The 15,596-nt window shown below is 42.8% G+C and overlaps 1 protein-coding gene across 2 annotated transcripts; it reads right to left on the bottom strand.

Annotated features, from left to right (window-relative positions):
- Nucleotides 1-1,393: 1,393 nt before the first annotated feature.
- Nucleotides 1,394-13,984, bottom strand: prrx1b (paired related homeobox 1b). Of its 2 annotated transcripts, XM_070909274.1 has the most exons (5): nt 13,738-13,984; nt 8,069-8,244; nt 5,205-5,386; nt 2,371-2,436; nt 1,394-1,526 (listed from the first exon to the last, which is right to left on the bottom strand). In XM_070909274.1, the coding sequence occupies exons 1-5, from the start codon at nt 13,982-13,984 to the stop codon at nt 1,394-1,396; spliced, it is 804 nt and encodes a 267-aa protein (XP_070765375.1). The 2 variants fall into 2 exon arrangements, with proteins under 2 accessions (XP_070765375.1, XP_070765376.1); XM_070909275.1 differs by lacking the exon at nt 2,371-2,436.
- Nucleotides 13,985-15,596: the final 1,612 nt, after the last annotated feature.

Raw genomic sequence — 15,596 nt, 5'->3', positions numbered from 1 at the left:
GTGGCCGCACCTTTTGAGCACTTTTTCCTCGAAGTCTGACAAAAATCGAAACATTGCCACATCAGCTGCAATTTCATTCGACCCCACTTTTATTGCCGGTGTGCGCCGTACGAGGACGAGTGTCGACATGTGTTTGTTGCCGGCGAAGGTTATGAGGGGCCAAGGAGAAGAAACACCTTGTACGACAGCCGCAGAGTTAAAGGAGACCCAGGGGCCCTCCATATTAAGGAGAGGATTTCCCTGCTCATAAATATCCTGTTTTTAAGATGGAAATTTCAGTTTGCGGTAATCAGGAAAAAAGAAAACACACAAAGCAGGAACAGCTTGAGGTTTCTGTGAAGGAGAATCTGTTCTCAAGTTGTAAATCTCTCTTTTATGGGACATGCACCAGGTCCAAGATCATTTTGCTTTCCAAACTATAAATATACTTATTTCTTAAAGTTTCTGAAGCATAATTTAAGTCTGACTGCATTGTAGCTATCATATATTTTTGTTATGATGATTTAAAAACCTTTCAACCATAAAGATTCACTTCTCCAAAAAAAGTTCTCCAAAAAGGGGAAAATTGGTATTTTTCCCTCCTTTGTACGATCTGTTGAATTGGACACTGTGCCATTGCATTGCTTGAAATGCATTTTTATTAATATACAAGTTTTTATTCTGTTACAAATAAAGGATATCATAGGAAATTAAGAGAATCTACTGGTTTTGGATTCAGAAATACATTAGCCTCTCCTTTATATTGGACTATTACATGAAAATCAAAATGCGTTGAAAATGTTTGCTCGTCAGTGGTATAACATGGACAGAAATGTGGAAAAACAAAACGAAAAATCTTTTTTTTTTAAATGCGTAAATGTCAGAGGAAGTCCTTGTCGGTTTGTCGTTGATTTTAAAAAGAAAAAAAAAAAGTGTTGTTGATCCCAAATTTGGTGTGTCATTTTATCCAACACACAAGCCAAAGGGACGAAGGGAATTCCACGTAGTCCACACATGTCGAGATCCGTCATCCGTCGAGAACGAGTTCTCTGATTGGAAACAAGATGATGTTTAAAAAAACTCACCCTCCATCTCAGTCACAACCACAAATGTAAAACTACGCAGATATTCGGCTACAGCATCCAGTCTAGATGTCTTTGTACAAACAAGAGTTCGGTGATGCTCAGGAGAATAAAAAAGGCGGCTTAGGGAAAATCCTGCCATCACTCGGTGTCCAACATTTTGCATATAGGTGTAATAGTATGCAATCGAGGCTGCTCCAGAAGGCAGAGGAGACTTCATGATCCAGGCTATGTGAGATGATGCTCATCCCAGAGACGGTGTCCGTCTGCAGGGGTCCAGCGGCAGAGAGGGTCCCCTCCCCTCCTGCGCGAGCCCCCGGCCTCTCCTCCTCTCAGTTGACCGTGGGCACCTGGTTCAAGCTGTACTCCTTGGCTTTGAGCCGCAGGTTGGCGATGCTGTTGGCCATGTTCATTCCCTGGGACGTGTTGGTATTGGAGCAGGTGGGCGGGTAGGTGGCCATGGCGCTGAGAGACAAGAGGAGGGGAAAGAGGGGGAGAGGTTACATCACCTGCTGCTGACAGTGAGCTAAAGCTCAGCATCAGCCGCACTTCTGAAATATGAAAAGGAGCAAAAGAAATGTGTCGCTGATCATGTGAAATGATTTACACTAAATCTGACACTAAGACACTCGCAGGAACTTAACCCGTGTTTTAGCACATTTGTATTCACTACATTCTTTTCATCTATTTGTGATTTAACTTAAAAGACGTTTGTAGCCGCCGGCTTTAAACCGTTCCAGTATTTCTCTGAGGCGACATACTGTATGTTGTATATTTTGTCTTAAAATTGTGATTTCTTTTTTCCTGTTGTTTTGTCTTGTTTCTGAACCACTTTGTTTAAAGCACGATATACTGTGCGATTATCACTGTGTGATAATTCAGCTGTGAGTGCAGATGGATTTAAAAAGTCTGCACTACATTACCACACAACCACAACATGACTTTAACAAGTTTTAAGCACTAGTTTCTTTTACTCTATAGAAATCATAAATGAGTGGAAACCAATGGCTGCCAGAGGAAAGGCAGAAATTCTCAAGCACTCAATTAATGAAAATGGGTTGAAATGTGCAAAAACACTGGTATGATCCTTTGAAGACAAAAAATTGTATGAGTAAAAGCGTAAAACAAAAACATTCAAAAGGCACAATAAAATTCAACAAGTTCAATCAGAAAACACCTTTAAAAATAATTTTTTAAAAACAGTAAACGTACTAAAACACGAAACACCGGCAGTATTCTTCTTTAAAAGAGAATACCGCTAGTTTTCTTTAACAAGAAAAGAACTAAATGTAGTAAAGTGAAAGCGTACTTGTTCTCTGAGGGCAGCATTTTCTGTGGCACTCGCACTGGCCCCCCCTCCGGCATCGGATACCAGCTTTAGGATAATATACAGTGAAGTGTTAGCACCACATTAGCGTGTTCCACATAGCATTATTCCTGCTTCACAAAAGATTTCCCTCGCTGCGCTGCATCCGGCCAAAAAGCTCTCAGTGAGTTGGAGCCGCGGCCGCAGGGTTTGACATTTTATACCGAGTTTCATAACGGAGGATTACAGTAAATCATGACCAATGTAACCAGAGTCACAAAAAATGTTGCCCAGTAGAGCTCTGTCTCTCTGTGTAGCGTTCATTATCTGGTGTAGTGTAGCAGAGAGGGGTCACAGGGGTCAACAGTGGATTTAATACGGTTTGTTTTCACATTATCACCTCGTCAGGAGGGTCACAGGATCTGGCCCCGCCCCGCTCACGCTGACAGAAGGGAGCGATGGGACTGAGGGCGAGGAAAAGGGTGTTTTGATTCAACATTAGATACGTGCAAGACAGGACTGTTGTATATGCAGTGTGGAAACATGGCTGCAGGGAAGACGGCAGCAGAGTGAAGAGACAGAGAGGGAAAAGTCAGCGATGCAGGACGTCTGACAGCATTTTATGATTACTCAATGTACAAAACCTATATTGAAGAGAAGAAAATAAAGACGGTATTCCTGACATCTCATATAGAAGGCAAAAACTGCAGTAACACAGCCGGGTCAAAATAAGTACTGAGTCTAACAGAGCAGCACAACATCAATCATTGATGCATTTTAGAATAAAATAATTCTGTTGAATAATCCTCATCACGGCGGGGTTTGCATCATTTTCTGAAAGATTATAAAAACTTGCTATCTAACTAACTAATTATACATTGAATATACTGTAATATTCTGTAACATGTAGACAAGGAGGCCTGATTTTACATTCATAACGCACAGAAAGTGAGATTGTGACTGTACTTTTTCTGTTCTACATCACAACGTCTGTCTTTTTATTCAAGACATCAAGCATTATAAGATATTTTAATCACTTCTCAGTTTACATAATCATTGAAATTGTAAGCCAATACTGTGAAACTACAATGCTGCAAATCATAAAACCAGAAACTGCAATTTACACTGAGGACTGAGCATCTGATTTAGTGTTTTGCACTTTATATGTCAGCACAGCAGTTTGTGCTTAATCGTTAAATTCAGAATGGCAGTTTGGCAGACTTTTGTTGTTTTAAAAGTTAGGCCAAAGCAACCACAAAATACTGTAATATCACAGCGGAAAAATACTCCTTCACAAGTAAAAGTTCTGCTTTTTAATTTTTACAGGGAATCAGCTGTTTATCTGACGTTGAAAGTAAAATCTAAATCTGCGAAGTAACCAGTTACTCCAACTGTCAGATGTGTACTGGAAGAAAAAGCACCAGCGATTCAGCTCATCACACCAGTTTAGAGGAAGTCTGGAGTTATTTTATATTTTTACTCAAACAAAAAGACAAAAACCAGCAGGGAATGTATTGTGTGTATCACAGCCTGATGTATCTTATTATTATTATTATTATTATTATTATTATTATTAAGACAATCAGTGAGCCTCACTGTTGTTTCCTTCATCACCATGAACACACACACTGCAGTTTATCTTAACTCCCACACACACCGTCCTGCTGCCACAAACACTCACTAGAGCTCCACATGTGGATTCATCCGCCGCTGAAAATAGTCCCCAACAGATGCCCTATTTCCTGCTGTTTGATAAAAACTACAGCGAGCAGCTGTTTTGAGAAGTTACTGAGTCTTTTTTGCTTTTATCCCATGTTGTTGTATTTCAGTTTATTTACTGCTGAGTTGTTTGTTCTCGTCGCAGAATCGAGTATAAATAAAGGTTGAATGAATAAAACCTGCAGCTGAGAGTCCAGGTGGATCAGAAGAGATGAAGGTGGTCAGAGGAACTATGAGGAGTATGTGCAGGTGGAGGAGGAGGAGGAAATGAAACAATAACAGACAGCAGTGCCAGGGTCAGTGTGTGTGTGTGTGTGTGTGTGTGTGTGTGTGTGTGTGTGTGTGTGTTACGGTGGTGTTAACATGTGGTTATTGTGGCATCAGCTTGTGCTTTTTCAACTGGAGACACTTTGATTTGATGTTCTGCAGCAGAACAGTGAAGTGAGTCAGTACTGAAGTACTTTGAGTACTGCAGAAGTACTTGACTTGAGTATTTTATTTTATTCTTTTGACTGAGAGATTATACATCCAACATGAGATAAACTCATATATTTATTACTTCTTTATTTATTTGTGTCCTTTCTTTCCTGCCCATTTTAACTTGTCCTTTCTGTCTTTCTGTCTGTCTGTCTGTCTTTCTGTCTTTCTTTCTGTCTTTCTGTCTTTCTTTCTGTCTTTCTGTCTTTCTGTCTGCTGTTTATTTGCTGATTTCTTTCCTTCTTTCTTTTTCACTTTTCTGCTGCCCTTGACTCTTTCCCTGTTTCCCTTTCTTACTTCCTCCCTTTCTTCTTTCTGTCCTTTGTTTCTTTCCCCCTTCCTTTCTTCCTTCCTTCAGTCCATTCTTTTCTTCTGTCCTTTGTTTCTTTAATTCTTTCCTTTCTTCCTTCTTCAACTAAAGTAAAAGCATAAAAATCCCCCAAACTGGAGATATGATGTTTTCACCCAGCAGTGAAACTAAACTCTCCTCTTCGTCACGTTTTCTTTTTTCCTGCCTTCTCTGTGCTGCAGATCAGCAGAGCCTCCACTTGTTGGTACAGAAGCAGTGCAGCGTGTAGACGGCGTGTGTTGTTGTAATGTGAATGTCAGGTTATTGGGTGAGAAAACAGAGTGGGCTCTACCTGTAGGGGGCAGCACTGCCCCAGGACAGGTAGTCGTTCGGGCGTGGCGCAGGACGCGGTACGATTGGCTGCTCCACCGCCGTCACATCTCCTGAGTAAGACTTGAGGAGCGAGGCGTTTTTGCTGGCCAGCATGGCGCGCTCGTTCCTGCGGAACTTAGCTCTCCTGTTCTGGAACCAGACCTGGAACCAAAGAGAAATCAGCGGGATGAATGACGTCTCAGTTTAAAGCGGCTGTTCTTGTCTTTAACCCCTGCAGGACTGTGGACGCCACCATCATCACAAACTCTTTACAAAGTTCCAAAGAGACCAAATGTTTAGGTCGAACGTGATGCACAAGACTTATATGTATGTATGTATATATATATTTCCATTTGATGGTCTAGAGTCTAAAGTGAAATGTTGTTTTGCTCCACCAACTAGCTTGTTTTTTAGCTTTCAACCGCACCTCATAGCCTTCATCAGTGACCGGACTCAGGCGTCACCAAAGTGTGACACATCGATCACGAGACGTTTTCAGATGTGGAGCTCCACACGTTGAATCTCCGCCGAGTTCCACTCGCAGATGAAGACTGCGAGAGACAGTTGAAAGCTCCTCAAAGCTAGTTCGTGGACCTTGAGTTGAGATTATTTTGTCCTAAAGTCCATGAAGTACTCTTACAGTTGGTTAGTTATGCAACTGACAGAGAATCAAGAAATTCTTACTGATTTGTTGATAGTGAAAATGGATTCACAAGCAGCCTGTTAACTAACACTAACACGTGGCTCCCCCATGTAATATTACACAAAGTGATAAAAGGTTTGGTTGTAGGCTTTGGTGATGGTGGCCCTGGTGCTCCTTGGCTGTTTTCAGTTGTTGTGTATTTGGTGTAAAAGCTGAGAATCGTTGGCCGGTTGAATCGACGATGTGTCAACAGAGGACATAAAAAATCTAAAATCGAAATCTTTTTCTCTGTTCTCAAACTGTCCTTCATCTCCGAGTCACCATCTTCCCCTCATCAGCCCCCCTCCCCTTCTTAAGAACCCCCCCCCCTCCTTTGCTAAACAGATGATGATGTGACTCGGGGGTGCTAATGTTGTTCCTCGCTGTGAAATCAAATCCATTATTAGAAGCCGTGGGCGCTCACAGGGGCTCGCTGTCCGCTGACGCACAGCCTCAGGAATGAGCCCGAAGTCTCTTTTATCAAAGGATTTCTGCATGGCTCTCTGCTACACATTAATCACAGATGTGCTGCTTCTCTCCCTCCAACATCACTATTTCCTCTTTCCCTCTCACTCTGCCCACAGAACAAACGCTCTCCCTGTTGTGCTCAGAGCTACAATATACACAAAAAGCATTATAGACGCATATCTATCTGCAGAAAATGCACCGGATATACTATTATATATAAGTGGTAGGTGCATAATTCATCATATCACTGTTGAACACTGTCCTCTCTTTAGCTGCTGTGATCCAGATGACACCTTCTGACTCTGTGTTCACAGCTTCAAGACCAGCATCAAGTAGCACTGGACTTTTTTGTCCCATCTTTTTGTCGCTTCTCGCTGACTAACTGGAAGAATCTTCTTTGTTTCGCCGCAGGGTCTTCATCATGTTCAGGCTTCATGAGCACCAGGTTGGCTGGTGGAGCAGCAGCAGGGGAACATGCAGCAAAATCAAACTGGGGACGTTGCGATTATATAGCTGTAGTTATATAGTGACTTGTGACCTCCGGACGTCAATTAGCCATTTTAATATTGCACATAAAATATGAATCAAAGCTAAGGCAGCAAAGGGCAGTGCTCAAGAGCCAATGATTTATTTCATTCTTTAACTGTATTTATTTTTGTGGTTAAAGATGTAAACACAGCCTCATCTCAGTCTCAGCTCTCAGTGGAACTAAAAGATTCATAATACAGACACTAATGCAGCAGTTCTGATTATTTTGTTAGACTTGTTGAAGGCACTACGATCACACGATGATATGTAATTTGTTAGGTAAACACAACTGTATGTAAATACAGACGGAAGCATTCACCCGTCGCCACAATGCTTTTCTCTCAAAGACAACTTTCGGTAAAAGTTCGAGGTGCATTGAAGATATTAAATCCATATTCCAGGTTCTTTGATTGACTACATTTGGAAGTGTTAAATCACTCATTTGGCCAATTACAGCATCATATTTAGCTCCTGTTCTGCTGCAGCCCTCATGTGTTGAACACATTTGCCGTTTATCATTGATCTGCAAACCTCTGAGGAAATTAGACATCATTACATCCACTTTTCTGATCCCATCCAGTCCTTAGGGGACTTTACAAACCGCTCGCAGACTCCAAACTATCAGCAATCATTTAGGACGATGGAAGGTTCTGACAAGTTCTTATCAGATCCTTTGAAACCCCATAATGCAAAATCTAAACATGTTAATAGGCCCTGATAACTACAAGCCACTAAGTAGGATTATTAACTAAATCTATTAGTGTGAGAGCTAACAGATGATGAAGCTGCTGCTCAAACAAAACAGTTCATGAATCATTTCGTAAATCCTGTTTTGAATCATGAGAACCCTAAAGATTCCTTAACGGGTCCCACAGGGTCCCACAGGGTCCCACAGGGTTCCACCACAACTTCGAGACGATTTAGTTTCTGTGTGTTTATAACAATCGGTTTGTTTTTGTGCCCCCACAGTAACAGAGGTTCACAATCTGGTGAGTTTTATGTCTTCTTCTCTGTGATCACAGGCTGCACCCGTCTGATAAATCACTGCTGCTGGACGGAAACCTTCGACCTTTGATTCTGTGTCTGAATGAGGTTTATAGAATCACAGGTCTGAAGGACACATCACATGGGATTAGTCTGCGACGATGTCCTGACCCCGTTCATACCTGGACTCTGGCCTCGGTGAGGTTGACCCGGCGGGCCAGGTCCTCTCTGACGAAGGCGTCGGGGTAGTGTGTCCTCTCGAACACTCTCTCCAGAGCCTGGAGCTGGCTGCTGTTGAAGGTGGTCCTGTTCCTGCGCTGCTTCCTCTTCTTCTTCTCCTCCGTGTTCATCTGTTCATCTACAGAAGAAGAAGAAGATGTAATATAACCCTTTAGAAGACGCAGATCTCCCGGAGGACGTTTAAGTCCTCGTGTCAGACCACATCGAATTTTAATATTTTTAATATTAAATAGAGCTCCCTGCATTCATGTAAGATCTGAAAAGTTGAATTCAGTCACAATCCTCTAAATTAGTAGAAAATGTGTGATGTGAATCTAAAACGCGCTCCACGTAAACTGCGACTGTATTCTTGGTCCCTATTTCAAATCTTCACTGCATTTCAGTTCTCTCTCCCCACACTTCCTGTCTGCGTCTCAGCTCTATACTGCCAATTAAAGGCAAACATGCCCAAAATAATCTTGTGATTTACGGTGAAAATGTCTGTCTGTGTTAAAGGGTCCATTCACCCAAATGTAAAAAAGACACACATGTGGTGCTCAAAGCTTTGAAAAACACGACGTTATAATAATTCAATAGTGACCAACAGTAACAGGGACATGATCATTCTTTGAAACTTAATTATTCATCTCTTTGTTTTGTTGTGGAGGCAGAAATGTGAGAGACAGATTTCTCTAAACCCGGACCAATAAAACCAAGACACCACTAAAGGTTTGTAAGAAAATAATGAAGAAAATAATTTAATCCCTGAACCTGCACCAAGAAGAAATCACTGGTTCTTTGGCCCGCAGCTAGCAAACAGACAGACAGACAAATGTACAAGCAAACAAACAAAACTGGACTGAAAACAAAACCTTCTTGGCACGGATGAACATATGATCCGCGTTGGATCCCGAGCCGCGTCCGGCTCCATGTGGACATGTTCAGTCTAAATGCTCCTGCAGGGTGGAATCAGTGCTGGTGCCTTGTGGCTCCACAGCAAGACCACAAAATAACACTTTCACATCGAAAGAAACACTGTGATCCTCCATGTTCCTGCCTAATTACACACACACACACACACACACACTCATGTTCTGCATTACAGTAAAAAGCTTCTGCTTCATCAGAGTGTTTCAGCGCTGAGAGACTTTCTACATTTCACCGTTTCCTTTATCTGGCAGCTGGACTCACGAGTCCCTTCCACATTCAGACTTTATAAACTTTCATAAAGAAAGATGCCTGTTGTCCCGTAAAGATCTCCGCGGCTGCTTGACACACTGACTTTCAGACACTGAAAATAGTATAAAAATGGCGTCTTTCATTCAGGGTACGCTTTGTAATCCCAACAATCTGAAATCATTCATTTGTTCTTGTAGTCTGAAGTTTTTTAATTTGAGAGTTTGACAAAAGTTTTATTTCTTTTAAATGAAATTAAATGACGAATATTCGAGTCAACCTGAAATTAGCTGTTGTTAAAAAGCTCAAATGTTTTAACGTCTTTTATGATCCTTTTTATATAAATGTCAGCCACCTGAATTCATTCGCAGTTTGGCTTCGTTCTATTTCACATAGACACAAGATGATGATGAATGTTTTATTTTTTCCTTGTTTATAAACCTGATTTTTGTATTTTATAAGGAAAAGTGAATCATTTGATATGAAACATGTTAGTTTGAAAGGACTGGAGCTCTGCAGCGTTACATTTTAGTTGATTCCTCCTTTACTGTTTGACTCCTGCATCATTTAGATTTTTACTTTTTGATTTTTCCGCTGTGGTGTCGAGACTTTCACCGTCAGGAAGCTTCGCTGTGTTCATGTCAACTCTTCAGGAATATTTGAAAATGACGAGAGTTCTGTAGTCCAACAAAAAAAATCTTTTTCTGAGCTTTCAACCGCATCTCATGGTCTTCCTCAGCGGATGGAGTTTGCTCAGTAAATATAAAAGGTTTTAGAGGGTATTTGGTTTAAAAGCTGGACAACTGGGCGAAACAACAAACCCCCCAAATCTGGACGCACAAGGTTATATTCAAGTGGAAACTTTTTTGTTGTTTTTCATTATTTCCAAAAAGACTCTAAATCTGTTCAACGGGTGATTTAACTTTTCAAGTACATTTTAATGCTGATTAAAGAACATTTTAATGCTGATTAAAGAACATTTTAATGCTGATTAAAGAACATTTTAATGCTGATTAAAGAACATTTTAATACTGATTAAAGAACATTTTAATGCTGACTAAAGAACATTTTATTTTCAGAAACAAGACGAGGAACAAAAGGCCACTAATAACACATTATTATTATGTTTGTTTCTGCGTCCACACACACTTCGCTCGCTGTCACACACTCTGTCAGCTGAGCCTGTTTGTTTTGTTTTCATCGTGTCGTCTAATTAGAGAAAGACTTCACCCCTGCAGTGTCAGCCAATCAGGAGACAGCTGAGCGTAAACTAACCCTAAACTCTGCTGGTTTAAGAGACCAAGCAGAGCGCTGGTTAAAGCAGCATCTGCTTGCGACTCATATATCACATCACATATTATATGTATTGGTTTCTGTTGAAACACAGCAGTTCACATCTCACATCGTTTCATTTGAAGGATTTTTACAACCTGATCGGTTCGACACATTCAGAATCTCACCAGAAATAAAAAGCAAAAAATAGAGAAAAGTCAGAAAGAAATGAACTTAATTTTGAGTGAAAGAAAAACATTTTCTCGTTCTTCTATGAATCCTCTTGTGACCTTCCACATTTATCAGATCCAGAGTTTATCCACCTTTTACAGCTGATGTGAACTACAATCCTAACTTTTTAAAATACAATATAATTGTATTGAATAGTGTTGACAGTAAAAAGTGCTCATTTGTATTTCTACACTGATAAATGATCGATGTGATGATTCAGAGGAGGCTTAAAAAATTATTTTGACCTTTGAACTTTTATTAAAATGAAACTCTGAGAGCAGTCTCAATGATTTCACTTTTTATATTTTGCTTTCTTCATGTTTTATTTTGTTATTATTTTGAAAATCAAAAAATAGATTCAGATTTAAAGACCAGTTGAAAAAAATCTGAAAAGAAATAAAAATAAACAGAATTTTGTGAAGCTGAATTTTTTAAATCATTGTGTGATCTTTCAGATTTATCTTGCTGACCCTTCGTGGGGGTCCTGACCCCCCGGTTGAAAATCAAATATATATAAATATATATATAAAATATGAACTACTTTATGAAAGTATTTTATTTCCTCAGATTGGTGAATGTTTTCAGGTTACAGTTTTAAATCTTATTTAATTTAGTGTATTCTTCTGAACATGTTTCCTTCTTTATTTCAGTCTATTTTAAATGTGTTAAATATAGAAAACTGTCTTGCCTGAAATGTAAAATGACTCCAGTAAAAACTGAGGAAACATTTTAAAAACTACAGTCTGTCGTCGGACTGGTCTTCCATCGTGTTTCCTCCCGGTTTGACTGGGACTTTGTGGGGGGGGGGGGCGGCGGGACTCGGACGCAGTAAACTGCGGCTGTAAACGCTGACGGCAGCCGACACATGGCTGAGCTGCGACCGCGCATAGTTTCCCCCAGAAAAACAGCCGTTTTACAGGCTGCAGGTTCAGACGGAGACCGTGACGCACGTCGTTAGTCCGCCCGTTTGGTGACGTTTCAACCGGAGAGAACAACAACGTGAGGTTTGTCTGCTGTGAGCTGGAAAATACACGTGAAAACGGCGTGAAGTCAGTTATTAAATATGAATCTGACGGTTTGAGATTTGATCCACTTCAGGAAACTAATTAGATGTCAACATGTTGGATATTTTTCCTGCAGGAGTGAAATATTCCACATGAGCTGGTTTCAGGCTTTTTATTATCTAACAGGTAAAACGAGTCACGGCAGGTCTGAAGGACTGTTTTATAAAACTGAACGAGCTTCAGAAGAGATGAGATTCTCTCCTGGATGACGGTGTGTTTTCATTTCAAGAGGACAAAAAAACCCTAAAATGTAAAAGGCAGATTTTCCCGAAGAGGGAGTTCAGACCTCGGTGTTTCCCCGGATGGTGGCTCAGAGTCTGAGCGGCGGTTTGGCCTCGGAGAGCTTTTAATTAGGCCTGCAGGGTGACGCTGAAAACAGCAAATCAAAGCCATTCCCGTCACCACCACCACCACCATCATCATCCTCCTCCTCATCATCCTGCAGCTGTGAGTGTGGCCAGCACGTGTGATTAGATCTCATTAACAGCGACCAGTGAAAGTCAATGAGTGCTGCTGCCGGAAGTCCGTCAGAGAGACACTTTCTGCCTGTCTTACTGTCAAATGCTGCTTTATTGATGGAGTATTTCCGGCGTGTATTTGGGTGATGTGTGTTTTTTAAAGGAGCAACTGTTGCTTCCACGGTTCTGTCGGTAAACCTGTTAATAACGGACGCGTCCCGTTATAATAACAGCACTAATGTTTCAGGCTGGTGTTTATTAAAGTCATCTCTCGACACAATAAGATCCGATGTTGTTCTTTCAGTCCTTAATTGCTGGAGTGAAGACACGCGCGCTAATGATGACAGATGATTGGTCTCCGACACTCCGAGTGTTTGACAGGCCGAGAATGAGCGTGAATTAACGGCGTGACCCGGCCACTTCCTCCCGCATATTTCTCACACTCCGCTGCGATTTTTAGCCTTTAAAAAAAATAACAATAACAGTCATTAAAGCCTATAACGTTTCTGTCAACCTCCGCAAATGGCCCTTTGAGCAGAAGAAGAGGAGGAGGAGGAGGAGGAGGAAGGAGGGAGCGTTTATTTACTCTCTCCACGGTGCGCCGGAGAGGGCGAGCGGCGGGTTTCTGCCCCGTTTTATCCGAGTTTTACTCAACTTCACGCACACAGCGGCACATTCTAACAACAGAGTTGGAAATAGTGGACCTGGTTTTTCGGCTGGGCCGTCAGCGGCAGCTCAGCGGGCAGTACCCGCCTCTCGGTTCACCAAACTCGGCCTACAACGGCCGTGTCTGTGCGCACACACGGAGGAATGAGGGCTGGTTTAAAGGACATCTTTCATCATTATTTAGTGATCAATTATTACAGATGTTGATCACCAATCTGTCACACACGCGTCAAGTCATCGCGTGACTCACTCTGAGGTATTTCCAAAATAAATATAAATCTTTAGTCTATTTTATTTTTTTTCTTCTCTTAAATAAAAAGATGAAGGCGGGCCTCGTGCAGGTCAGCAGATTTATTATTGACTCCACTGACCATGTCCACCAACATCACCATACCTCACTGACATCAAAGTGTTAATGGTAAATTAATGGCCGTTTTGAGGGGGGGGCCGTCAGGGATGATGCATTGCCAAAGCTCACTAAAGGATTCCTTCCATGCGCGCGGCTCTCTGCAGAGCTCCATTCATGCGCTCTGCACGCGGACACACGCCAGAAGAGAATGAAAACAAATGACTGTAGTTCTCAGCTCGTCATTAGATCTACATTTGGAGGAAGTTAACACTTTTTTTCCACAGATCAAAGCTGAACCTGCACTAAAACACGCCAGCGAGGAATTTTAACATTTCGAAGATTTAAAAGTTGCTTGTGGTCTCTCGTGCTCAGTCCCGGTCTGTGTTCTGGCTCTTGTCGGTCTGCTTTTCACTTACTCTCCTGCTGGGTCGTGTCGCTCCCGCTGGTCAGCCCCGGGGACTCCAGCATACTCCTCCCCGCCTCCCCGACGCTCTCGTCCGCCTGGGTGCCGACCATTTCCCCGGCCTCCTCCAGATCCAACAGGTGGCTGACCGAGAAGTTCTTTTTGGCTTGCAGGTTGTCCAGGTTAGACGTGATCGGACTCTCCAGGCGGTTTGATATCGAGGCTTGCCTGTCCATTACATGTGCATAGCTAGAAGTCATGACGCAAGAGGGGAACAGCGGAAAAAACGGAGCGGCAATAAGAAGAAAGAGGAGAATCACAAGCGAGCCGACAAGAAGATCCGGGCGTGCAGAGCGCACAAGCTGGCGCCTCCAGAAACCAGCCAGAGAGGGACTCGGTTCTTCCGAGCAGAAAGCGGATCTGTTCACATCCAGATCAGCCGCGGAGGGCTCAAACAAACGTCAGCAAAGTTTTCTCCTCGGCTGCTCTTCCGGATCAAACTCCTACAGACAATCCATCCGGCGGAGCGGCTGCTGCCTGAGAGCGACTTTCAAAGACGGCTTTCAAAGAAGTCCTCTGAGAAGGAGCTCTCTTCCCAGTCTGGTGGAGTCACATCTGAGCAGGAAGAGCTGCTGCTGCTGCTGCTGATGATGACGACCAGATGCGCAAAGCTCCGTGTGTGCGCAAAGCTTGCTCAGCGGCAGCGAGGCGCGGGGAGGCAGGACGTTAGCGCCGCACCTCCAGGCTATAGACCCCTATAGTCTCTCTCTCTCTCTCTCTCCCTCTCTCTCTCTTGACTAAATGAAAGAGAGCCCCGTAATTACGTGGCAATGCCTTTATGTTGTGTCTGACGTTTCACAGGCCCCCACCACGAGTAGCCTCCCCTCCTCCTCCCCCCTCCCCACCCCCTCCTTTAGCAGAAACATCACCATCAGCACCATCAACACCCTGGTTTGGCCTGTTTTTGTCCCCCTGGCTGGCAAACCTCACCGCCTAATGAGAGCGAGTGAGGGAGCAGCAGCAGCACCAGAGTCTGCTGTTATCACTGCTTGTGTGTTGATAAACCCACTCCGACTGTCCTGCGGTCTGCCGCCAATTAAATCAACCATAACTCGTGCCAGTCAGTCTGTCCTCAGATCTGTCCTCAGATCTGTCCACATGAGCCCAGGCTGAGCTGTCACAAACAAACATATCAACAAGTTCTGGATCCAAATGAATCCATTATTTAGACAAAATAACTTTATGTGAACTGAGCAGCTGCCAGGGGCCAGCAGGGGGCCAGCAGGGGCCACCAGGGACCACCAGGGGCCAGCAGGAGCCACCAGGGGGCCAGCAGGGGCCACCAGGGGCCAGCAGGGGCCAGCAGGAGCCACCAGGGGCCAGCAGGGGGCCACCAGGGGCCAGCAGGGGGCCACCAGGGGCCAGCAGGGGCCAGCAGGGGCCACCAGGGGGCCACCAGACTTGCAAGTTAAACGTGTCAGTTTCTTGAAAATATTTTTGGTGTCTTCATACAAATTGTTTTAATGAGCAGGAGGGGGTTAAATTGTCTCCGCCCACAGAGGGACTTAAATGTAACCTCTGAAAGTACTTATACTCACGTATACTAAGTACAATTTTTGTATTTTACTTGAGGTGTTCTGCTACTTCATACTTGTACTCCACTACACTCAATCGACAACTTTACTTAATAGCTACTTTGCAGACGCAGATTAATAACACAAAATATAATCATGTATTATTACATATTAAGACTTTATTGATAATAAATGAATTATGTACACAATGAGTACTTTTACTTGCTAATACTTTTGTATTTCTGCACTGTGTTGTAGCTAAAGGAAGTTCCTCTAACAGCAGTTAGAGACGAGCTGA

The sequence above is a fragment of the Enoplosus armatus genome, chromosome 7 (assembly GCF_043641665.1).
Source record: "Enoplosus armatus isolate fEnoArm2 chromosome 7, fEnoArm2.hap1, whole genome shotgun sequence".
NCBI classification, from domain to species: domain Eukaryota; kingdom Metazoa; phylum Chordata; class Actinopteri; order Centrarchiformes; family Enoplosidae; genus Enoplosus; species Enoplosus armatus.
This window is presented reverse-complemented; position numbering and strand designations above follow the sequence as displayed.

Excerpts from the sequence above, each read along its gene's own strand:
- prrx1b (XM_070909274.1), bottom strand. The coding sequence starts at position 13,984 with ATGACTTCTAGCTATGCACATGTAATGGACAGGCAAGCCTCGATATCA. Across the intron at positions 5,387-8,068 it reads TCACCGAGGCCAGAGTCCAG|GTCTGGTTCCAGAACAGGAG; the intron begins GTATGAACGGGG and ends CTTTGGTTCCAG. Across the intron at positions 1,527-2,370 it reads ATGCTGCCCTCAGAGAACAA|CGCCATGGCCACCTACCCGC; the intron begins GTACGCTTTCAC and ends CTTGTCTCTCAG.